The sequence below is a fragment of the Aquarana catesbeiana genome, linkage group LG05, assembly GCF_042186555.1.
Source record: "Aquarana catesbeiana isolate 2022-GZ linkage group LG05, ASM4218655v1, whole genome shotgun sequence".
Lineage (NCBI taxonomy): Eukaryota > Metazoa > Chordata > Amphibia > Anura > Ranidae > Aquarana > Aquarana catesbeiana.
Genome location: NC_133328.1, coordinates 49,116,369 through 49,142,806, shown reverse-complemented (window position 1 = coordinate 49,142,806; position 26,438 = coordinate 49,116,369). Strand labels below are relative to the sequence as shown.

The 26,438-nt window shown below is 42.5% G+C and overlaps 1 protein-coding gene across 1 annotated transcript in view; it reads left to right on the top strand.

Moving 5' to 3' along the window:
- The window catches only part of CUBN (cubilin), a 388,954-nt gene that overhangs the window by 295,423 nt on the left and 67,093 nt on the right, over window positions 1–26,438 (top strand). Inside the window, exons 49-56 of the mRNA XM_073629712.1 lie at window positions 2,096–2,267; window positions 5,212–5,418; window positions 7,848–7,997; window positions 9,987–10,108; window positions 11,488–11,713; window positions 11,915–12,102; window positions 20,567–20,723; window positions 24,269–24,418. Coding sequence (XP_073485813.1) covers window positions 2,096–2,267; window positions 5,212–5,418; window positions 7,848–7,997; window positions 9,987–10,108; window positions 11,488–11,713; window positions 11,915–12,102; window positions 20,567–20,723; window positions 24,269–24,418 — 1,372 coding nt within the window. The remainder of the gene's footprint in view (window positions 1–2,095; window positions 2,268–5,211; window positions 5,419–7,847; window positions 7,998–9,986; window positions 10,109–11,487; window positions 11,714–11,914; window positions 12,103–20,566; window positions 20,724–24,268; window positions 24,419–26,438) is intronic.

Genomic DNA, 26,438 nt, shown 5'->3' with positions numbered 1-26,438 from the left:
TGCAATGGGATCAATTTAAAGACCAATACCAAATAGTTTCTGCAATTCAGTGCTATTTTCATCTGAAAAATGTTGAGGGCCAAGTCAGGTTCATTTTATTCTTCTAGATTGTGGGGGACCAGAACTATTGCCCTCTTTCTTCTCTGTGTACAGAATTGGGTAAGACAGAAGTATAGCCTTACTATGACAGCATGCTCCCAACAACAACACCCAATGAATAAGTATATACAAGTACTCATTCTTGGGTGACAAAAGTCTATCCATTATTCATGGTGCTTTTGTTCGGGTGCCCTTACCCTAAGAGGATTATCATATACTATATATGTGCAAAACACTGCAACAGTTTGCTCGGGTGGCGTTTTTTCTCGCATTAGGAAATAAAACAACATTAATGTGTTTAATGAGGTTAAGACTTGTTATTCCCTGAAATTTGTGATTTTTTTTTTTTTTGCTTATTTACCAGATTAATCTGTTATGTTTGTGAATGTAAAAGTTCACACTTATTTTTATTTTTTTTAATTGGATTTTATTTGAATTATTATTTCTTTTTTTATGGACACATAAACATGCACAAAAAGACAAAGAAAAAGCATATCTCAAGAAATCATAACAAACCAAAAACACCAATCAGCAATCAGGAACAGTAAAGATGGGAGCTGTCTTTAAGAATACAATTATGTCCACAAAGGCATATACTTTAGCTGGAGACTGAGCTCATATGGGCTAGCCACAGTGACCAAATTGAGTTAAACCTCTTAGATAGATTTTTAAGAAAAAAATATGTCTCTCATAGAAACGCACTTATTAGAATCAAATATCCAGTCAGATATGGTAGGAGAATGCGCAGAGGTCCACTTAACCACTTCTCGACCACCCACCGCACATATATTGTGGCAGGGTGGCCGCTCTGTGCCAGATCACCCGCCGATTGTACAGTACACAGGTAGAACATCGATCTCCCTATGTAAGCAGGGCAGATCGCAATTCTGTCAGTAGGTAAGGCATGATCCTGGGTTTCTGCACAACACCTCTACCACAGTGAGAAAGCACAGGATAGGCACACAGTTAACCCTTTGATTGCCCCTGATGTTAACCCCTTCCCAGCCAGTGTCATTAGTACAGTGACAGTACATATTTTTTAGCACTGATCACTGTATTAGTGTCACTGGTCCCCAAAAAGTGTCAGTGTCAGTATTGTCCGCCGCAATATCGCAGTCCCACTATAAGTCGCTGATTACCCGCCATTACTAGTGAAAAATAAATAAGTAGACAAATACATAAAAATATCCCATAGTTTGTAGACGCTATAACTTTTGCACAAACCAAACAATATACGCTCATTGGGATTTTGATGAAGAAATTAGATTTTTTTAAAAAGTTTTGTTGTATATGTATTATAGTAGAAAGTAAAAAATATTTTTTTTCAAAATTGTTAGTCTTTTTTTTTGTTCAAAAAAAATAAAAACCGCAGAGGTGATCAAATACCATGAAAAAAAGCTCTATTTGTGTGAAAAAAGGACATACCGGTAAATTATTATTATAATATTTGGGTACATTACTGCATGACTGCGCAATTGTCAGGTAAAGTGGTTGTAAAGCCTTAAGGTTTTTTCACCTTAATGCCTTCTATGCATTAAGGTGAAAAACCTTCTGTGCTCCAGACCCCCCCCTTTTTTTTTTACCTGAGCCGATACGATCCAGCGATGTACACGAGATCAGCGGCTCCAGCCGCCGTATCTCTCCTCAGTGGACAGACTGATAGCAGCGGGAACCATTGGCTCCTGTCAATCAAATCCAGTGACACAGGAGTGAGGGGCGGGGCCGTACACGTATCTTAGTCGCTAATTCACATGGTACACGTTGCTATTTTATTAAACCTACTTTTTTAAAGTGTGAATTCCAGAACAATAAGGAAATGCACTTAGAAATTAATTTTTGTTTTGCATAAACTCTCTTTGAACACTTTGTCAAATTGCTGAGGATTATTTTTTTTGGTGAGACTGTGAATCACAAAAGTAGTATTAAACTCTTAATTCTAGTACTCTTCTACAAATATCTTGTGTAACATTTCCTGTTAATTCTTGGTTGATCTTAGGTATACAATGGTTACCGGACCCAGTCACCTCTCTTGGACAAGTTTTGTGGCAATATTTCTCCAGATACAGTTATCAGATCTTCTGGGAACACCATGAGAGTTATATTTCTTACCGATGGGTCTGTTTCCAATGGAGGTTTCAAGGCAACGTTCACTTCAATGGAAGATGCAGGTAGTGGATAAGTTTGAGTGTAAATAATATCGAACTTTTCAATAGATTTTTAAAACGTTCTTTAAAGATAAACCCCAGAAAAACATCTAAAAAAAAAGTTGGAATTTACATAAAAGGGAGCTGCAAATGATCTACATTTATGCCCATTTAGTCCTGAGACTTACAGTCCCATCACACAGCTCAGCCAGGAATATGATTCTAATTACTTATTTTATTACAAACTGCAATAAAAATGCTTTTATTAGAATTTTTTTGGTGCATTTATTTAAGCAAAAAGCTCCGATCTCTCAATCATTCTGGTGTGGCTGGTGGCACTAAACACCGGGGGGTGTATGACGTCATTGGTCTATGGAAGTCATCCACATTGTTGGCCCCCCTCTGCATTATACAGAAAAGCCGGAACTTTGCACACATGAATGGCTTCTAGTACTGCCCCCTCCCAGACTTAAAGCTGAACTAGTCTACGCAAATACCTCTGCTTTAACGATAAGACATCTGTGTGGCCCCACGCATCGTCTCCCCATCTTCTCAGTGCCAGATCTTTGACTGTCTTGACTGGCCAGGAGGGACATACTGTAACCCCTGCCTGTCTCCTCTCTACAGCTGATATGTACCCATTGCTGATTTACTATGCCTTGCTATGTACTGTGTATCTTTGTGGCATCTGGGTATAGGCAAAGCTTTGCTTCCTGATGTTGGAGCCCCAAGCAAGGACAGCAGTGAGAAGAACAGTTGTGGCTGGTGCTCATTTTTCTTGGGGGGGGGGGGCCCGCAGTGCTCTGCCCCCCAAGCCCATCCTTTTTCAAGCCAATTGGAGCCTCAGAGTCTAATCATGTGCTTCAAAAAAAGAAAGAAAAACCCCATTGGAAGCCATGCATTCGGCGCCCTGCATGTTAATTGGGGCTGAGCGCATGGATTAGGGGGGCGACGCCCCTGCACCCTGCATGAGCCGCCACCACTGGTTGTGACTTCACCAAATCCTACTCCAGATCTTGTGAGACTAGCAGTTACAGGAAGCAGTGCCTTAGATCTCTATAGATCGCTATAGGCACACCACACCTCATATACTGCTGCTAATTTTCAGGATAAATTCCAGCCTAAGGATACATTTTCAGGCTACTGTTTGGGCACAAGTGACGTTTATAAATTTATCTTATAACTTAGGAAATCTTCACTTCAGTTCCCCTTCAAATATGAGCTACATTAAGAACTAGTTGCATTTAAACTGGCAGCGCTATAAAAATGGTACATTAGTTTTAGTGCCAAAAAGCAAATACTAATTAAAGCAGTTGTAAAGGCTTGTGTTTTTTTTTTTTGTTAATAATAAACAAGTTATACTTACCTGCTCTGTGCAATGGTATTGCACAGAGTGGCCTCAAACCTCCTCTTCTTGAGTGCCCTGCCAGTGCTCTAGGCGCCTTCTCTTCCCCGTGCGCCCTGGCCCTGCCCCCGCTCACAGGACTTCATCGACAGCAGCAGGAGCCAATGCTGCTCTTTTTGAGCCCTGTGAGGAGACAGAGATCACCGCTGTTGCAGATGGGCACAGAGCTGAATTGAGAGAGGGCTCGGGAAAGTATAAGGGAGCGTGAGGGGGCAATACAACTACTGGGACATTTTTTATCTTAATGGAGGGAATGCATTAAGGTAAAAAATGTTGTGTCTTTAGAACTACTTTAAATTTAAACTGTAAAATACTGATTTTGACCTGTGATCTTTTCCCATTAGTGTATCTAAAGCCAATTTTTTTTCAGCTTTGGATAGAGGAGGGAAGGCTTAAAACATCTGTCTCAGTCATAGTCACTATGTTTTTTGTACTCCACATTCGTGGATTTTGTCTCTTTTGATAATGCTAAAAATTGTATTTAAAAAAATGTATCTGTAAGGCTTCCCTTCCCATTCTTGAGGCACAACAAGAAGTGAGAAGAAAACTCTCCAACTGAAAAAAATCCCCTTATAGATTGTTGTCACCCCAGTTATGGTATCTGTTCTGCTTTTGTTCCAGGATAATTTCAATTTAGAATTTTACCATCACACACACATCAGGGACAGAAACAATAACATCCTGACAAAAGTTCCAACCTCTCTTTTCCCTGGTGACTATTCTCAGCAGTCCAAAAAAGTAATGGAAAGTGTTATCGTTTTCCCCGAAGCGGCAAGTGTAGAGAAATCTTCTAGTAGAGACACCTGTTTTTTGCCTAAGAGGGGATTTCTGCTGACTTCCTCTTGTTTCTCTGGGTCAGGAAGTGAAGTAAAATCCAAAGAAAGGGATCCAGACAGTGAAAGAAATTAAAAATATGATTTTAACAAATAACAACTATATCCCAAAATTTAAATATACTTTATCTGGCTTTAGATATATTTGGAGCAGGAATGAAATAACTCCACACATTGGTGGTGTCACTGGTATCCAGGTTTGATCTCTATGACCAAGCCCTAATGAGGGGAACGCATCGGTGGGGGGGTGCAGTCCTAGAGAGGAGACTGTCATTGTAGCACTTGTGGTTGTTCCCTACAATAAATGTGGATTCCATTGACGCCACCGGTAAGCGGCTTTCTTTTATATCATCACTGACTTCATGAGTGTGGATGACTAAGTCTGATGTCCAGCACCGGCTGTTCTTGTGGCAGCATGGAGGAGTGTCTTGGAGGAGAGAGGAATCTGTCATGGTTATATATGAATTTTAACAGCTTCTGATTTTAAAATTGTAGTCAGTCTTTTCTATTAGATCTGTGCTCTTGTTGAAACTAAGATGTATGGTAATAAAGCTGGGGCTTAGCAAAAATGATCTTAGGCTACCAAAATATATTGATGTTTAGGCCAATTAAACAGAGTTGATAAGAGTGTGGGCATTTCTTAAATCTGTTCAGTTTTTAGAATTATAAATTGTGGATGGAATGTGATAAAGACATAATAATAATGAAATAAAATAATTTTGTCTTAAAGTCTGCGGAGGATCACTAATGAAACCTGTTGGAGGTAACTTTACGTCTCCTGGATACAATCGGGTCACTAATTACACCAAGAACCTAAACTGTGAGTGGGTCATTCAGAACCCCAATTTCTATAACTCCACTACGTACATGGAGTTTAAGAGATTGCAACTGGAACCACACCCAAATTGCCTGAACGACTTTGTGGAAATCAAATTAGGTGAGAAGTGAAGTATAATTATGTAAGATTATTATGGGGTGGTAGCTGCATTCATTTTCTTTTTTCCAGCTTCTTTTGAGTTATTTTACCTGGTAATCCTTCAAATAACACACTTCCTGAGTGGCTACATCACTCCACCACTGTATCTATGGAGGGATCCGTGGTTGCCATCCTAGGCTGCTCACCTGCTATAGACTACAAACATCTCCACATCTGAAGTATCTCTTCATCTTAATTACATGGGGGCAGGAAAATTGGTGAATTACTGAAGATAGCTAGGAAGGAAGATGTTCTTTGTCAGCTCTAAGGAAGTGACCTTTGACACTGCATTTCTGGCAATATCAACAGGTATTTTCCTGTTATTGCTGAAAATTTTGGTAGCTTGAAAAAAAAAGAAAACTAATACAGCTACCACAAGGACTGTAAGCTACAATATTTTGCATTTTTGTTCTTGGGTTTAGTTATCTTTTAAATTGCAGAATTGGGAGAGGTAGGCCTACTCTTTCCATGCCCCAAAATTCTAGATATCTTGATGTGCCACTAGTACATGTAAGAGCTTGTATAGACAGGTGTTTTAAAACGTACTTGGTTTAGTATGCATTTAAAACGTAATGGTTTAGTATGCATACCAGTTCTGAAGCTGCATTTACCCTGCTTTGTGCTGTGTTTCTTTAGACACAGCAAATACTTTTGTTCTGCTTTGCTATGGAATGCATTTGTTGATTGCAGTTCTATGTTTGTAAAGAAAATGCAGCATTGAATGTTTATTGTAAGAAAAAAGGTGTAATCTGACTGCTACAGGTTTGCTTTAAAAAGATCCTCTCCCTTCTCTTATCGCCTTGCTAATCAAGGTAGCTGTAATGAAAGAGACAAATTTTGTTTCCTTTGGGCATCAAGTGAAATATTGCTCTCTTTAGGAGCTAGAAGCAGGGACTGGGACAAAAATTTGGCCATGGACTTCATCATGATCGGCCCACTTTAATTTTGAGTGCCCCCAACAGCGTCCCCCCTTACATCAGAGTGTCCCCATCAGAAGCCCCCTTCCCATCAGAGAGTCCCAATCAGCAGCCCCCTTCACATCAGTGTGTCCCCATCAGAGTGTCCCCATCAGAAGCCCCCTTCACATCAGAGTCCCCACCAGCAGCCCCCTTCACATCAGAGTCCCCACCAGCAGCCCTCTCCACATCAGAGTGTCCTCATCAGAAGCCCCCTTAACATCAGTGTGTCCTCATCAGAAGCCCCCTTCACATCAGAGTGTCCCCATCAGAAGCCCCCTTCCCATCAGTGTGTCCACATCAGAGTCCCCACCAGCAGCCCCCTTCACATCAGAGTCCCCACCAGCAGCCCCCTCCACATCAGAGTGTCCCCAACAGAAGCCCTCTTCACATCAGAGAGTCCCCATCAGCAGCCCCCTTAACATCAGTGTATCCTCATCAGAAGCCCCCTTCCCACCAGTGTGTCCACATGAGAGTCCCCACCAGCAGCCCCTTTCACATCAGAGTCCCCACCAGCAGCCCCCTTCACATCAGTGTGTCCATAACAGAAGCCCCCTTCACATCAGAGTCCCCATCAGCAGCCCTCTTCACATCAGAGAGTCCCCATCAGCAGCCCCCTTAACATCAGTGTGTCCCCATTAGAAGCGCCCCTTCACATCAGAGTGTCCTCCCTCTCCTCCCCCTCCCACATGTACTCACAGTTTTGAAGGCAGCTCCTCGTTCCTCCTCTCTAGTCATGTGATAAGTGACAAGTGATAAGGGAAGAGAGGAAGGAAAGTCTGCCGGCTGTCAATCTCCCCCTGCAGGCTATAGGGAGCAGAAAGCCTACTGCTCTCATCAGCAAGTGACGGAAGCTGCGCCTCCTGACAGGAGTGAAATCGTGATCACTCACTGTCAGAGAGAAGCGGCTCCAGGACTGCACTTGACCGGCCCACTGAGCCATCGGCCCACCGGGAAACTCCCGGTAGTCCCGATGGCCAGTACATGCTGTACCTTCACTATCTGACACTTCCAGCCAGTCTTAGATAGCATGCTTCCTGCTGGGCACCATGGTCCCTACCCCTGTTGCTCAGTCTTATAGTGACTGTAGCGGTTGGCAGAAGTAACTATTGTGCAGTTACATATAATGTAGGTTGTCCCGCCCCCAACTCTCCCCACCACCGCAATACTTACCTGTCCCCCCCCGATCCAGTGAGGTATCGTCCTTGAAGTCCCAGGGCAGTTTGTCAACGTCTTTTGAGCCAAGCCCATGAATGCACTGGGCATTATCCAATTATTCATATTTGGAGTGTCTCTTATTAGTTGGTAGGCAAATCTCTGTATTGTTTTATTCTATATAATGAACAACCTTTCGGACCACCTTAACACAAATCTTAGAATGCTTGATACAATAAAAAATGCCTATAATGTAAGGATACATTATTTATGTTACAGATGATGCAGATGGGCAGTTAATAAGCAGAGTGTGTGGTAGGAACATCCCATCAGTTCCTCTTGCTCTCTTTGCACCTCGGATATGGGTACGATTTGTTAGTAACGCTCAGGTAGAAGACATCGGATTTCATGCTGAATATTCATTTACAGGTAAGGTGTCACAACCCCATTTAATGATCTGTGGCATGCCTTGGTACTAGTGCATTTTGTAGTGACCAATCAAGCTGTGCAGCGGGGGCACTGACATCAGGCAAGGAAGCTGGTTGTTTTAAGGTGGCTCCTCTACCAATTAGCTCCTTGATGGTCAGCTTGACATTGCATTGCAGAGTAGATGAGATTGGGTATTGAACTTCCAAAGAAGTGAGGTATGAGATGCTTACAAATGGGGTCTTACGTCCAGTATTTAGAAGACATTTGCAAACTATTTGAACTATTTAAATTCTGTATAATAATAATTTGTAACTGAAGAACCTCCTACAAGATCTTTGGCACATTCATTATATGTAGCTTGCACCTGAATACATAAATGAGCTGCATTTTGCACGTTGGTCTTGATTTTTCTACATCACAAGGGCTGAATTTAGGTAAACCGTTTGTCACTTTGAACACTTAAAAATAAAGTACTGCTGGACAAAAGCATTTTCCCGCTACTACCTTTGTTTGCTATAAAACCGTCTACAAACCTTCTACAAAGGGATTTAACTTCCATGACTCTAGCACTAAGCCCTGCACCTCAGGGGCAAATAAAGGAGCTCTCATCAGATACAAGATTGGCAGTTGGATGGGGGCTTAGCCTTAGAGTTGGGGTAGGTAGCCCTTAGTAAAAAAAATAAAATCTAGGATCAGAGGGGTGCATAGGAAAAAGTAGGGGCTGCTAAGTGATGTGGCCCACCTGTCACCCTGCCCGGCCTGGCATTCAATTCCCTGACGCTCCAAGACAATGAACAGTCTTCTGGCTTTGTTTTTGTTGTTTTATTGGGGGAATTCAACTTGGATGGGGATGGGAATTATGGGATGCCCAGTGGAAGAATAGCAAAGTTGCTAAGGACAACTATGTACACTCTTTGTACATTTCTCTAGACTCCTTCAGCACAACTCTTCACTTCCTATCTAGTGGTCCGCTCCATTCCTCCTGGATGGCGCTTCCTATTTAGTGATTCCAGGAACAGCTAGCACATGGTAGCTAGGCCTGACACTGGCTCAGCCAGGCCTAAATAACTTGCCCTTTGCAAGCAGGGGCCGTGGGCGCCTATGGTGTAGCAGAAAATATGGAAAGTCTTGTTAGTGCTAGCTGTCTCTCTCTGGTGGACTACTGCTCCCAGTCAATGCCCAAGTTCACTGCCTGTGACATTGCAATCCTCACTACTGGCTCCACACCCAGCTCTGACTGCTTCCTCTCAGTCCTCTCTGGTATGCCTCTCCAGTTCTCCCGACTGCCCATGTCACTCGCCAGCCCTCCTGGCTGTAACTGGTTGTTCCCTCCTGAAGACTTGCCCAGCAGTACTAGCTCCTGCTGTCCTCTCTGACTCCTCCTGAATGGATCCTTCATGAGTTCTTGAAGGGCTCTGTCCTGCACCCGAGTCCCAGACCCAAGGTCAACCCCCTCCCCCCAGACTGGGGCGTTCCCTCAAAGGCCCCCCCGACAACCTAGTACTCCATCCTCAGTTTCTCCACCCGAAAACTCCTCCCCAGCTGGTCTGACTCTAGGTATTTCATGGAGGCCTGCCCCCTGCCAATCCTAGTTGGGGATTGGTCAGGGCTCCCTGAGACACCCCAGACACCTCCACCTATTTTCCCCTCCTCTCTTCTAGAATCCTCTAGAAAAAGAGGGAGGTAACAGTGAAGTGATGCTATTTGTGAGTCATAGTTGCTACTCTGAACCACTCCCAGCTTCCAGCTAGGCCTGCCTAAATTTACCTGCACTTACCAAAAAGAAACCTACTCTAGCACCTACCTAGGTAGAGGGTGCTACATGGACATCTTGTGGTTTCTTGTGGATCCTGTCAGGAGAATTAGGCCACACTTAAATTCCAGGGGGAAATCTAACCTGCTAGAGTACACCCAAAATTACTGTGTGGGCTCAACAAACATTAATAATGTAAATGTATTATTATGGTGATGTTTTGCTTTGTCTTTTAGGTTGCGGTGGGGTACAAAGTGGTGTAGCTGGGGTTTTATATAGTCCTAACTATCCTGGAAACTACATAGCTGGAAGCCACTGTGCCTGGCACTTGGAGGCCCCAGAAGGACAAATTATTACTGTGAGTATTAGCTAAAGATTATAGAGACAAACCATCTCCAAGCCTTGTCTCTACATACTGTATGTGCAAACTGCCAGACTTTATTCCTTGGAATCTGATATAAAGGAGAACAGAAACCTGGAGACTGGTTAGGTGATATTACTATACAGCTCTTTAAAAGACTAATTAATTCAAAAATACAATTGGCTGAAATGTGAATCAGAGGAAGAGCTACTGTCATATGAGGCCCAGAGAGGAGGCACATACAGTGCTACGTTGGGTTCCCCAGCATTTGCAGGTAAAACTAAAACCATTCACCAAAACACTAATGCTAAGCAGTAAACACTGCAATCACAGTATACTAAAGGGTTCAATGTAATCCCCTACATCCAGCCCACTCTGAAGTTCCTCACAGGCTATGTAAAAGGCACTTTTGTTTCTTTTTTATGCTTCTTGCATCACCAATAATATCCGAACTTCCAAGGCAGTTTTGAATCTGATTAGTTGATGAGTTACTAATTGTTTTATATGTATTTAAGTTTTTAATGAAGATGCAAAGTTATAGTTGAAGATGATGAAGATGCAAAGTTATATATTCCATTCAAGTTCATAGATCCATTGGGTCTCATTTAGGGTTTCTAATTGACTTGGTTGACTTAGTTATGAAGTGGACCAGTGATATGGAAAAAATAGAAGAATGGTTGGTGGATTGGGAGATATTTGGAATGTCAATTTAAAAAAATACTGTGCATGGTAATGGTCTTTTTAGATGGACACATATCTTTTTTAATCAAAGGTTAAACCTGGCTAAAGGAAGCAATGCTTGAAATTGTTTTATAATTTGCAAGTATTGAGTTGTGTAAATAACAGTATCTTATGACTTAATGATCTGTGATAGCAAAATGTCATATATTTTATTATGTTCAGTGGAAACCATTGGCTTCAGAGGGCCACTGTCACAGCTAATGAGTGTTGCCTATCACAACTGTCCACCTATTGTCAGGACGTAGACCAGGCCATGTCCTGATAGAAAGGAGTGCCTTGAACATGGGTCACTAGGAAACTGTTTCTAGATGAATCCCTCCCTTTGCTACCACTTCTTGATATAACCCCTGAACAGATGTGAGCTCTGATCAGAGTCTAAGTCTCCCCTGAACCTTGCTCATGGCAGCTCTTGGGTAATTTTTGGGCCCCCGTGCCACAGTAGATCCACAAAAGTAGTATGCACACTCATGGTTGTGCTGGTGTTTTAGATGTTACAGAAACTCCACTGAAATCTTATACTGGCCAACAGGAGGCATTGGATCACTGGCTTTCATTTCCAGTATTTGCTGCATGTTTTCATGTGATGTTATTATCTCTCAACGGTGTAAACATTTTATTGCTATATTCCTTTCTAGCTTTCTTTTGCTTATTTTGATCTGGAATATCATGTGGTATGCCGCTGGGACTCATTGACAATAGTGAACGGTGCCTTGCCAAGCTCACCGATTATAGGTCAATATTGTGGGACTGTGTCACCAGGGACAATCCAGTCTGGGTCTAATAAACTGTTGGTCATTTTCAATGCGGACAATTCCATACATGGAGGAGGATTTTATGCTAACTGGACATCAGATTCCCAGGGTGAGATATACTTTCTTGTGAACATTACGACATCTAGTACTGTTTTTTAAAAATCATTTGATCTATGAAATTTACACATTCTGGTTGCTGCAAGTTGCAGTAGCAGGCACAACCCCCACCACTCTAGCTTTCATGAGTGCCATGACTGTCTCCAGCCCTTGGGTACCCTTTATTATCATCATCTTTTTTTCTCTTTAATAGGATGTGGTGGCTATATTCATGCAGATAGTGGAAATATCAAATCTCCAGGCTGGCCTTTAAACTTTCCTATGAATAGCAGATGCACTTGGACAATCCTGACTCATGAGAGCAGCCATCTTGAACTGACATTCAGTGAGAACTTCCATATTCCTGATAGCAGTGGACAATGTCAGAGAAGCTTCTTAAAGGTGGGAGAGAAACTCGGTTTTCTATAAGAATACTTTGTACTGCAATTGAAAGCAAACTGTTTCTTTATTGGTGCATGTTATACTGTCATTAGTAATTTTTCCACTTTTAGCAAGGGTTAAGAAAAACTTGACGTGACCTGATTCTGAGCAACAAGGGTCTTCCTTCTTGGAAACCAAGGCAAGGATATAGTGGCTTTAGGTGGATGTTATTGTTAGTACTGTTATATACAGTATCTCACAAGAGTAAGTACACCCCTCACATTTTTGTAAATATTTTATTATATCTTTTCATGTGAAATGACACTTTGCTACAATGTAAAGTAGTGAGTGTACAGCTTGTATAACAGTGTAAATTTTTAATAGCCCTCACAGCTGAGAAGACCCCCAAATATACCCAAGGGGTTATATATGATCACGCATTTTGACTCATGCCAGATACACCCCTAAATGCCGATTATTCACTAGACAAGACAAACACAACATAGAAACCTCTGTAAATCTACAGTCTTCGTAATCCTAGCTTTGGAACATACAAACTGTTAGTTTAATCACACACGGCTCACCCTGACCTAAGGGAACGCAATGTACCACCGAATACTTGGCTACCTGTTCTCCACGTTATTGATCATATTGTTTCTGTTCAATGTGAATGTATAACGTTCAATGTAACCTTACTTTTGTAAACAATAAGCTTTTTTGGAAAAAAAAAAAAACACTGTAAATTTGCTGTCCCCTCAAAATAACTCAACACACAGCCATTAAAGTCTAAACCGCTGGCAACAAAAGTGAGCCCCCCTAAGTCAAAATGTCCAAATTGGGCCCAAAGTGTCAATATTTTGTGTGGCCACCATTACTGCCTTAACCCTCTTGGGCATGGAGTTCACCAGAGCTTCACAGGTTGCCACTGGAGTCCTCTTCCACTCCTCCATGACAATATCACTGAGCTGGTGAAGGTTAGAGACCTTGCGCTCCTCCACCTTCTGTTTGAGGATGCCCCATAGATGCTCAATAGGTCTGGAGACATGCTTGGCCAGTCCATCACCTTTAACCTCATCTCCTTTAGCAAGGCAGTGGTCGTCTTGGAGGTGTGTTTGGGGTAGTTATCATGTTGGAATACTGCCCTGCGGCCCAGTCTCCAAAGGGAGGGGATCATGCTCTACTTCAGTATGTCACAGTACATGGTGGCATTCATGGTTCCCTCAAAGAACTGTAGCTCCCCAGTGCCGGAAGCACTCATGCAGCCCCAGTCCATGACACTCCCACCACCATGCTTGACACACTTGTCTTTGTACTCCTCACCTGGTTGCCGCCACACACGCTTGACACCATCTGAACCAAATAAGTTTATCTTGGTATCATCAGACCACAAGACATGGTTCCAGTTATCCATGTCCTTAGTCTGCTTGTCTTCAGCAAACTGTTTGCAGGCTTTCTTGCGCATCATCTTTAGAAGAGGCTTCCTTCTGGGACGACAGCTATGCAGACCAATTTGATGCAGTGTGCGGCGTATTGTCTGAGCACTGACAGGCTGACCCCCCCACCCCTTCAACCTCTGCAGCAATGCTGGCCGCACTCATACGTCTATTTCCCAAAGACAACCTCTGGATATGACACTGAGCACGTGCACTCAACTTTGGTGGACCATGGCAAGGCCTGTTCTGAGTGGAACCTGTCCTGTTATACTCCTGTATGGTCTTGGCCACCGTGCTGCAGCTCAGTTTCAGGGTCTTGGCACTCTTCTTATAGCCTAGGCCATCTTTATGTAACAAAAATTCAGAGAGTTCTTTGCCATGTTGAACTTCCAGTGACCAGTATGAGAGCGATAACACCAAATTTAATGCTCCCCATTCACACCTGAGACCTTGTAACACTAACGAGTCACATGACAGCTGGGAGGGAAAATGGCTAATTGGGCCCAATTTGGACATTTTCACTCAGGGGTGTACTCACTTTTGTTGCCAGCGGTTTAGACATTAATGGCTGTGTGTTGATTTATTTTGAGGTGACAGCAAATTTACACTAGCTGTACACTCACTACTTTACAAAAGTGTCATTTCTTCAGTGTTGTCACATAAAAAGATATAATAAAGGGGTGTACTCACTTTTGTGAGATACTGTATACTGACACTGAGTATTGGAAGGACTGACAACTTCCTATACACACATGTACAAGTTTAACCAATACTCTTTGTTATATATGCATTAATTCACATTCTCTTTAATGCAATATTAATCAATATTTTTGTACGATTTTGAATGTATTGATTCACAGAGGTCAACATAAGACATTTTTGCTGAGCAGAGGATATAGCAGCCTGATTTTGTTGACAGTACCGTTATACATGTTTTATATGTTTACAAAGGAACACTTTCAGGATATTGGGGGGGGGGGGGGGGGGGGGGGCGCGTGGTCACAGTGCCAGATTTATAAGGGGTCAGAAGGGACAATTCCCCCGGGACCCCTGACAAAAGGTGCCCCCTCTATACAAAAATCATATAAAACAATATACATTATAAGATTTTAAAAAATAAAGAATAATAAAATAATATAAAATACATATATGATTTTACAAAAAAACTTTATTTTAATAAATGTATCTTTAGAAATAATATTTTGCCTGCCTTCCTCTGTAAAAGGTTTTACTCTGGTCTGGTATATTGTATTGTTTTTAAAAACAATTTTTGGCAGCTCAAGCCAACCACACATATAACACTTGTGCTCTTAAAGCGGAGCTCCACCCAAAAGGGAAAGCTTAGCTTGATTGTCTCCTCTCCCCCTCCACTGCCACATTTTGCACCTTTCTGGTGGGAGCGGGTACCTGGTTTTGAAAGGCTGCTGGTTTCCCTTAGCTGAGATGGCAGCGGCAGCACTCAAAACTGAGTGAAAAATCGGCTGGGGTAAAGACACCGCTTGATTTATGGACAGGTAAGTGTTCTAATATTAAAAGTCAGCAACTACAGTAGTACTTTAAATTTTTTCTGAAGGAGCCTGGAGCTACGCTATAAGGAAGGTGGCCTGTGACTGCGTGCGTGTATGCATGTGTGACCTCAGAATGACATTGTGTCATGCATTTTGAAAATGTGTGATGGTCATTGACAATGTAAACCAACTCTGTGAATGAGGGGTTTGCCAAACCTGGAGTGCCCCGGGCCCCCCAAGGTCTAAATCTGGCCCTGCATGGTCAGTGGAGTTTTAATGGGGATATACCGTATATACTCAAGTATAGGCCGACCCGAATATAAGCAGAGGCACCTAATTTTACCACAATAAACTGGGAAAACGTATTGACTTGAGTATAAGCCTAGGGTGGGAAAATGCAGCATCTACTGGGTAAACAATGTCCATCTGCAGCCTCACTGTGCCCATTTGCAGCCTCACTCTGCCCATTTAGAGCCTCACTGTGCCCATTTGCAGCCTCACTCTGCCCATTTAGAGCCTCACTCTGCCCATTTAGAGCCTCACTGTGCCCATTTGCAGCCCCACTGTGCCCATTTGCAGCCTCATTGTGCCCATTTGCAGCCTCATTATGCCCATTTGCAGCCTCGCTGTGCCCATTTGCAGCCTCACTGTGCCCATTTGCAGCCTCATTGTGCCCATCTGCAGCCGTACCTTTGATTACTAGCATTGTATCAGTGTTCCGTCTATCACGGATGACTCCAAGGGGGAGGCGGGGCTTTGTTACAATGGACGGCCGAACAGACTGCATAACACAGTGGGAGACACCGTTTTAGTAATTAAAGGTATGGCTGCTGTACGGCTCACTCGAGTATAAGCCGAAGGGGGGTTTTTCATCCCAAAAAATGGGCTGAAAAACTCGGCTTGTACTCGAGTACATACGGTACCTAAATGATTTTATATTTTGTACAATAATTGGTCTTCTTGAGGGGAAATGCTTTATATAAAAAATGTATTTGTTATACATAGTATACTTAGACAAATTTCATATAGTAGTTGTGCATAGTAGTCCATTACAGTAGTCTTTTGGTAGTTTGGTTCATATTAAATGTACTGGGGACTCCAGACACAAGATGGGTTTGTAGGTCTTTAGCCTGGTATTTAGGATGAATTTTATTATCCCTCAGTCACTCGATCAGTGGGATCTATTTACTATCTTTGTCACACTTTACCTTTCACACAATTCTCACTGGATTTCCCCATGTTTTTCTATGGTTTACAGAATGAATGATCCATTAGGGAAAGTAGGTCACAATGATCTTTTTTTAAGGACCATGGGGAGGTACAGGTTAATGTACAGAATGGTAATATTAGCAGAGATATTACCACCAGAATGTCAAGAGATGGGTCATTTAGTCCAATCCATTCTCCAAAGCATTTAACAGAATTAGGTAATTGTGGTCTATTGCAGGCTTTGTAGAAGGCAACAAGAAAGTCACTGATTATTTTCCCAGCTAAAGACCTGAACAGAATGTACTGTACAGGACAAATATCCGCGCTATAGGGCATGACAAGTTAAAGTGTTTCAAAAATATATTTTTCTGCATGATTCATGACATATAGCTGTCATACCGAAATTTAACTTGTAAGAGACATTGTTCTATAAAGAACCACAAATATTCTTTAGTTGGATAGTTCTCAGTTTTTTTCCCCCCCATAAAAGACTCATTGTATGTAACTAACATGCAATGATTGTGACATATTTGTTGAATTATGCTGCTAATGCATTTATCGGATGACAGACTGGTCTTAAAAAATGGCAAAAATGTATAGAATAAGTTCACCTTTGTGAACATGTTACACCCATATTTAGGGTGAAACATTGAAAGTGGAGCTCCACCCAAAAGGGGAAGCTTTGCTTATCTGCCTTCCCCCCTCTTCACTGCTACAATTGGCACCTTTCGGGGGGGAGTGGGTATCTGGGTTTGACAGGTACCTGCTGCCACTTCCGGCTGACTTCACCGCGGTGAAGTCAGCCAGAAGTTCGGTCCCCCAATATTTGTAGCTGCTGACTTTTATTTTTTTCTGAAGGAGCCCGGAGCTCCTCTTTAACATGTTCAGCATCTGATCTCTCTCTTCCCGACTCCCCCCCCCCCCCCCACCCCACCGTGACAGCAGGCCAGGGATCCTCTCCCTGCACCCACTGTCACAGTTCAAAAAGAACGCAGCCATGCGGAGCTCCTCCCGCATGGCTGCATCATTCATTCACAGAATTCTGAGAATGAGTAAACTACAAGTACTGTCATGCATTGCGGCTGATGGCTTGTAGTTCTCACAGACATACAAGGGTGCTGCTGAGAGCTTTGGTAGTCCATTGATCTTCCTGTCATTCAGTAACTGCCGGCCCATATCACAAGGGTAAATAGAGCTTTCTTTTGGTGGTATTTGATCACCTCTGGGATTTTTGTTCTGCGAAATAAATAAAAAAAGACCGAAAATTTGAAAAAAAAAAGTTTTTTTTTTGTTTTTGTTACAAAACTTTGTAAATAAGTAAGTTTTCTCCTTCACTGGTGGGCACTGATGGGGCTGCACTGACGGGCACTGATGGGCATCGATGAGGTGGCACTGATGAGGTGGCACTGATGATGGGCACTAATATGCGGCACTGATGGGTCACTGATAGGTGGCACTGATATGCAGCACCGATGGGCACTGAAAGGCGGCACGGATGGGCACTGATAGGTGGCACAGATGGGCACTGATAGGTGGCACAGATGGGCACCTATAGGAGGCACGGATGGGCACTGATGGGTGGCACAGATGGGCATTGATAGGTGGCACAGATGGGCACTGATAGGTGGCACGGATGGGCATGGATGAGCACTGATAGGTGGCACTGTACACTAATAAATGGTACTGATGGATGCCAAAAAATAATGCCTGCCAATCAGTGATGCCCATTGTGGGCACTGATTGGCATGTGGTGGTCTAGGGTGGCATACCTGGTGGTGACTAGTGGTGGTGTCCCTGGTGGTCCTAGTGGCGTCCCTGGTGGTCCAGTGTGGGCATCCTCGGGGGGGTTGCGCTGATAATCGATCAGCACAGACACCCCCGTCAGAGGAGGGGCTGATCGGCACTCCTCTACTCGCGTCTGACAGACTCTTGCGGAGTTGCGGAGTGTCAGACTGACACCCCACAACAACGATCGCCGCGATGTGCACCCCCGGGGGCGCACATCGGCTTGATATCCTGCTGGACGTCATATGACATCCGGTCAGGATATTGAAACCACTTTGCCGCCATCATTTTGCTATATGGCGGGCGGCAAGTGGTTAAATAGGTCCAACCCAATCTTAGGGCTCCTTTTAGATGGTTCTAGCCATGATTGTGATGTTTATGGTTGACCCACGAATGTAGCACTCCCAGAGGTGTGCGCAGCCTATTGCATTAGGCTGTTCACCGCAAAGCTCAAACACACGTCTTTCTCTGCAGCCTCAGCTGCACTGGACAGTGAATAAATGGAAGTGCTCTGTGCTGAGCGGCTTCCTGTTCCTTCACAAACTAAGGAATAGTAAACACTGTTTACTATGCTTCACTTATACATGAACACGGTGAGTGAGTGTGTTCACTGTGTTCATTTAGAAAAGGAAGGAGCTGGTAAATTACATATTTACTAGCCCCTTCCCCCCACTCTCCATCCTGGAACATCCCCCGCAGCAGCTGGGGGGAGAGGAGGGATGCCAGCAGCACTATAGATGCAAAAGGGCCAACACAGGGGAAGCCCAGGCAGCAGGGGGAATCAGCACTGCACATAGTGATTAGGGTGTGCCCAGGCACACCTGACACACCCCCTGCGCACACCTATGAGCATTCCCATTGGAAAGATAATATTAAAAAAGGCCAAAGTCCACTCTGTTTTATTTCTAATATTGTTCTAGTGCCTTTAATCAAGACAAAGGCAAAATCAAAATGCTAGGAAGCTGGTAATTTAACCACTTGCCGACCGCTGCACGCCGATATATGTCAGCACAATGGCAGTGGTGGGCAAATGGGCGTACCTGTACGTCCCCTTTAAGAGGTGCAGATAGCAGGCGCGCGTGCGCCGCTGGAGGTACAGCGTGACCATGCCCGCGGGACCGGCGGACTCGATGTCCCAGGCGATCGTGTCACGGAGCCACAGAACGGGGAAGTGCCCCGTAAACAAGGCATTTCCCAGTTCTGCCTTGTGTCATGACAGAGATCACTGCTCCCTGTCATCGGGAGCAGTGATCGCTGTCATGTGAGTTAAAGCCCATCCCCCCCCACAGTTAGAATCACTCCCTAGGACACACTTAACCCCTTCATCGCCCCTAGTGGTTAACCCCTTCCCTGCCAGTGTCATTTACACAGTAATCAGTGCATTTTTATAGCATTGATCGCTGTATAAATGACAGTGGTCCCAAAATAGTGTCGAAAGTGTCCGATGTGTCCGCCATAATGTTGCAGTCTTGATAAAAATCGCAGATCGCCGCTATTACTAGTAAAAAAAAATTATGATAATAAAAATGCCATAAATCTATCCCCTATTTTGTAGATGCTATAACGTTTGCGCAAATCAATCAATATAAGCTTGGTGCGATTTTTCATATATTTTTGGGGGATATTTGTTATTATAGCAAGAAGTAAAAAATATTGCGTTTTTTTCAAAATTGTCACTCTTTTTTTGTTTGACAGTCTGAGTTTTAAATAATATGTCAGCGTTTCAGTCCCACCTGAATCCTAGACACATTATTCAAACAGGAATGTGGCTCAGAATTTGGCTTGACAGGAGGGTGAGGGGGCACTATGTGCGCCTCATTACTATTCTCTTTGGAGTGCCGAAAGGCTTCCCAGGTCTGTTACAATCTTATAGTGTATACTAAAAAAAATTACTGTGCCCAGCTAAAGTGTTCGGGTTTGGCTTGAAGAAAAAGTGGCAACCTTATACAGCATGCTCAGTTTTCTAGCTGAGCTGGAAACTCAGCCTGCAGTGCTCTCCATTGATCACACTTGTCCTGACACTCTTCTCTTGCACAGCCATTCACTTGGAAGATCAATGTGCTGCCTTTTTCTACTCCCCAGCTCTTATGCAGCTGAGAACAGAGGAAATGTGATTACTTAGAAAAAGTAGGAAAAAGGCTATTTATGATGTTTTTTTATATCTATACACAAATGTTTTGCCTTCCATTTCTATTTTAAACTGAATTGGTTGTTTCACAAGGTGAGGGTTTACAATTACTTTAACCACTTTCCATCCACGCACTGCAAAAATACTGCGGCAGGGTGGATGCTCTGTGCCGATTCACATACCTCGTACACGATCCGACACTCTCGGGTCTGGCAGAGAGATATAAATGACACGAACGTATTGATCAGTTATAGAATTGTAGTTTTAGTAAAGCATTATTCTAGAATTATAATTAGAACTTTCACTTTCCAATGCAAGTTTTAACCTCATTGGCTGTTTTGAAGGCACATAGACAGTTGATATGAAAGGCGTTCTGTTAAATGATCTCAGATGAGTCTATTCTCTCTCTTTATGCTGGTTAGGTTTGGAGTGGTGCTGCGGAGACTGAAGAGTACCTGTTATTATCAGCCTGTGGGGATTCTGCTCCAGCTCCTCTGGTCTCTCCGGGAAGTATTGTTAAAATAATTTTCCAGTCACAAGATAATCCTGCCAATGGCTTCTCGGCCAGTTTCACGAGCAGTAAGTATAGCAATTTCTGTGAACAGAACAATGTAATACAGTGCCTTGAAAAAGTATTCACACCCCTTGAAATTTTCCACATTTTGTCATGTTACAACCAAAAACATAACTGTATTTTATTGGGATTTTATGTGATAGACCAACACAAAGTGTCACATAATTGTGAAGTGGAAAGAAAAGGATAAGTGATTTTCAATTTTTTTACAAATAAATATCTGAAAAGTGTGGCGGGCATTTGTATTCAGCCCCCTTTACTCTGATACCCCTAACTAAATTCTAGTAGAACCAATTGCCTTCAGAAGTCACATGATTAGTAAATAAAGTCCACCTGTGTGTAATTTAATCTCAGTATAAATACAGCTGTTCTGTGAAGCCCTCAGAGGTTTGCTAGAGTGAACAAACATCATCATGAAGGCCAAGGAACACACCAGACAGGTCAGGGATACAGTTGTGGAGAGGTTTAAAGCAGGATTAAGTTATAAAAAAAATCCCACGCTTTGAACGTCTCACGGAGCACTGTTCAATCCATCATCTGGAAATGGAAAGAGTATGGCACAACTGCAAACCTACAAGACATGACCGTCCACCTAAACTGACAGGCCGGGCAAGGAGAGCATTAATCAGAGAAGCAGCCAAGAGGCCCATGGTAACTCTGGAGGAGCTGCAGAGATCCACAGCTCAGGTGGGAGAATCTGTCCACAGGACAACTATTAGTCGTGCACTCCACAAATCTGACCTTTATGGAAGAGTGGCAAGAAGAAAGCCATTGTTTAAAGAAAGTCATAAGAAGTCCCGTTTGCAGTTTGTGAGAAGCCATGTGGGGGGGACACAGAAAACATGTGGAAGAAGGTGCTCTGGTCAGATGAGACCAAAAATCTAACTTTTTGGCCTAAAAGCAAAACGCTATGTGTGGTGGAAAATGTGAAAAAAAGATTGATATATTGATTATATTGATTTATGTGTGGGGAAAACTAACACTGCACATCACCCTGAACACACCATCCCCACCGTGAAACATGGTGGTGGCAGCATCATGTTGTGGGGATGCTTTTCTTCAGCAGGGACAGGGAAGCTGGTCAGAGTTGATGGGAAGATGGATGGAGCCAAATACAGGGCAATCTTAGAAGAAAACCTGTTATGCCGTGTACACACGAGCGGAATTTCTGACAGAAAGAGCCGATGAGAGCTTTTCTTCGTATATTCTGACTGTGTGTATGCCCCATTGGACTTTTTCTGATGAAAATTCAGACGGACTTAGATAGAGAACATGTTCTATATTTTTCTGACGGAACAAATTACTACTGGAAAAAACGCTCGTCTGTATGATGTTCCGCTGCACCAAAAACGACGCATGCTTTGAAGCAAGTACGAGACGGAAGCTATTGGCTACTGGCTATTGAACTTCCGTTTTCTAGATACATGTTGTACGTCACCGTGTGACCGTGTGTATGCAAGACAGCTTGAGCGGAATTCCGTCTGAAAAAACTTCAGAGTTTATTCCGACGGCAAAATCGGTCGTGTGTACAGGGCATTAGAGTCTGTAAAAGACTTGAGACTGGGGTGGAGGTTCACCTTCCAGCAGGACAACGACCCTAAACATACAGCCAGAGCTACAATGGAATGGTTTAGATCAAAGCATATTCATGTGTTAGAATGGCCCAGTCAAAGTCCAGACCTAAATCCAATTGAGAATCTGTGAAGACTTGAAAATTGCTGTTCAAAGACGCTCTCCATCCAATCTGACAGAGCTTGAGCTATTTTGCAAAGAAGAATGGGCAAAAATGTCACTTTCTAGATGTGCAAAGCTGGTAGAGACATCCCCAAAAAGACTTGCAGCTATAATTGCAGTGAAAGCGGGTTCTATAAAGTATTGACTCAGGGGGGCTGAATACAAATACACACCACACTTTTCACATATTTATTTATCAAAAATGTTGAAAAACCATTTATCATTTTCCTTCCACTTCACAATTATGTGCCACTTTGTGTTGGTCTATCTCATAAAATCCCAATAAAATACATTTACGTTTTTGGTTGTAACATGAGAAAATGTGGAAAATTTCAAGGTGTATGAATACTTTTTCAAGGCACTGTATGTTGCAGCTTACAGGGTCTTAAAATATGGTTTCTGCCTTGTTTTACATTTTTTCAGCCTTTTTTTCCTTTGTGAGTTTTTTTACCCAGGTGATCCTGCCAGTAACACATTTCTGTAAGATATCAAATTATATAATTTGGATTTATTGATTCACTTGTGACACTTTAAGAGACAGAACATTATTTTTAAACCAAACTAATACACTTCTTGTCATAGGATGACAACACTACTGTATTTACAGAGGAGCCGTGTTGTCACCATAGGGCAGGACAACAAACACTTCCTCCTCTCTTCTCCATCACATGGCATGGTTCTGTAGTCTTCAGAGAACAATGTAATTGATAACAGTCAGCAGAGGAAAGTTTTCAGCTCACAAGATTTCTGGAAGGATCAACATGTATTTTTTTGCATTTATCAAACAGATAAAACACTTTCAGTGGTAAATTTAGAGACCAAAAGGGACCAAACATCAGAAGATGATTGTTAAGCTTATATATACTTTTATTTTTTACCCATGAGATTTATGAAAACATTTTCCATATATACTTGTATATAAGTTTAAAATATATATAAGTATATATAAAATTTATACAGTTTAAAAAGTTTAGAATATATCATTTTTGTTATAAAAAAAATGTTTTTACATAACTCTTTATATAAGTTTATTAAAACATTTTTTTGATATAAGCTGTCCTTTAAAGCAAACATGTAATCATTCTCCACTACATCCCAGAAACCTATAAAATGTATAGGACCCCTGTGTTGAATTTGCTTGTTTTCTGTGTTAGTTTACAGCACATAGTAACCGAGAAGGTCCCTTGCTTTCTGTTTGGAAGCAGTGGTCTTTCTACAGAGGTCCATGGTGCCCCCTGCTGAGTCAGAGCTAGATCTCTCTAGTCAGCAGAGCTCATGATCTTGGCCGATCTGATGGCTCTAGCTCTAACTCAGCAAGGGAGCAAGTCACACCTCTGCAGATAAACAACTGCTTCCACACAGAGCAGGAGTCCTTTCTTACAGCATGTTGGCCCGTGACAGGCTTTTCTAATATAAAAATATTTAGCTGAGTTATGCACGGCTGTAAAGTGTATTTCCATTTTTGCAACCAAATTGGAATAACACCTGCTTTATATATTTGTTACATGTTTCAATTGACAGCATAACTGACAATATTTTTTACTGAAACTCCTACCTAGCTTTTCCCTTTTGTGTAATGTTTATGCAGTGACTGGGGAGTTATGTTTACCATAGTTAACCCTGTCTTTACTGTGCTGGCAGATCTCAGTGTCAGTTGTAAATTATATGGGCACACTGTCTGTCCTAACAAAGAGTTAAAGATCTCAAGGCCTGGGTGGTACATTGTAGGTTAATACATGCTATAAAAATTAAATGAAGATGTCTTTCCTGCAAAGTTAAACAGATATGTGTAATTTTATGTTTCCTTTACTTGTAGGATGTGGTGCTAACTTCACCAAGCCGAGTGGTCGAATTGTATCTCCCAACTATCCGGACAGATATGACAACAATTTGAATTGCAACTATACCATCCAGGCTGATAATAACATGTTTATTGTCTTGACCTTCCTCAGCTTTGAAGTTGAACGTGAGTGTTGTTATCTATGTGACAATCAGTGAACAATGTATGTAATACAATAGGATACAAAATAAGGTAGTACTGAGTATTACCAGGAGTTCAATCAGCAGTAAGAAAGTATATTAGATATAGCTAAATATCTCAGCAGGGGCATGTAAACAATATTCCTAATTATGGGAGCAGCCATACACGTGTGCAGTGTATTGCTGTCTCCCAGGGGCATGCTGGATTATTTGTATCCTGAATATGCAGTGATGGGATTGTATTGAGCCTTCAGCATTGCTGATAATAAATCCAGGATCTAATTGGTGCATCCGGTGTTGGCCCTCCTCCCTCTAATGGCTGCTCCCATAATTAGGAATATTGTTTACATGCCCCTGCTGAGATATTTAACTATATCTAATATACTTTCTTACTGCTGATTGAACTTTCTCATTCTACCGTGACTTGCATGATTTTGCATTTCAATTTAAGATATAGAGACATATTCCCTTCTCTGTCTCATCTGTGAACCTTGGCCGTGTCCTGAGGAAGCCTAACGGCGAAACGCGTAGACATACAAGGGCTCACTGCACAATAATCATAGATGATATATGTTACAATTGTCTTTGTTTTTTTAGATATTTGTATTTTTCAATAAATTTATAATTTTTATACTGCTATATCTTCTCCACTGTTTCTTAGCCTAAAAAGTCTGCCTCCCTGGGAATACTCAGTACTACCTTATTTTGTATCCTCAATGATTTATGGACGTGGTTCATTTTTGGTGCACTTTCCTCTCTTTTTTTGTGTATGTAATACAATATACACAGTGTTAAAGTTCATGTTAGATCATAAAATTACATTTTAGACACAATGCTTGAAATATAACAAGCAAGATTTAAAGTGGTATTAAAGGTCACAAAAAAATAAATAAAAATGGGTCCCTGCAGGGTTATGCCATAAAGTGCTAGTGTAGCGCTACCCCTGCAGGAACCGCTGGATCTTGAGTCCCCCTATTCCTGCACAGCCAGGCAACACGCATTTCCAACTTGCATCCAGACACAAGAAATCTGTCCATGGCTGTTTTTTTTTTTTTTAATTGGGGGAAACAACTTGGATAGAGTATAGGGATTATGGGATGCCCAACTTGACTTGAAGAACAACAGATGAGGACAAACTTCCTTCTCTATGTTTACAAAAATGAAGATCCTGGACTGTACTCCCTCTGAAATAATCGCAGTCTCTATGGATGGTGGCAAAATTCTTTAAGAATCAGAGGCTCTTAGTCCCCTTTAGAGAAATAGCACCAAGTCCCAAACTTTAGGCAGGTGTATCGTGTCTTCTTAGTAGAACCTTACACAGTTTTGATGCTTGCAGATACTACCAGCCCACCTGGCTGCTTTGACTACCAGCCCACCTGGCTGCTCTGAAGAATGCCCCAGGACAAGGGATTGGGATTTAGACCAACGATTTCCCTGGAATATATTCTATGTCTGGCAGTCTTTCCCTTTGTATGCTCCTGGGTATGCTGAGTACTCACACTGTCCCTTGACTCCTGCTGCACTGGGCAAGACTTCTGTTCAGACTTCCTACTGTCCAGATCCTCCCATGCCAGTCAGGGTGTCTTCTGCACAAAGGTAATGGCGATCACTCTCTTAGGCTTTCTCTCCTTCCTTTTCTCAAATCCAGCCTGGAGGCAGAGCCCCCTGCCCTGGGGTCCCCTCCCAGGCCTCACGACAGCAAACTCAACACTCCATCTTCCACCCTGCTGCTCAGGCTCCACCATATTTAAGGACTGATCCAGCCACCCTACCAGTGCCTTCTGCCTGGGGATTGGCCAGATTCCCTCAAGTATGCAGATCAGGACCTCCTACCCTCTACCCACTAACTTCCAGAAGCTTCTCCAAGCTTCTAGAACCAAGGGGAGGTACCAATGATCTGCCCTGTAGAGCCCTTCAGCCTGGCTTAGCGTAACCCAAGCCAATTACAGACTTCTACAATTTCCATGAGTCAACAAAATTAATTTAACTACACTAGTTGCACACTA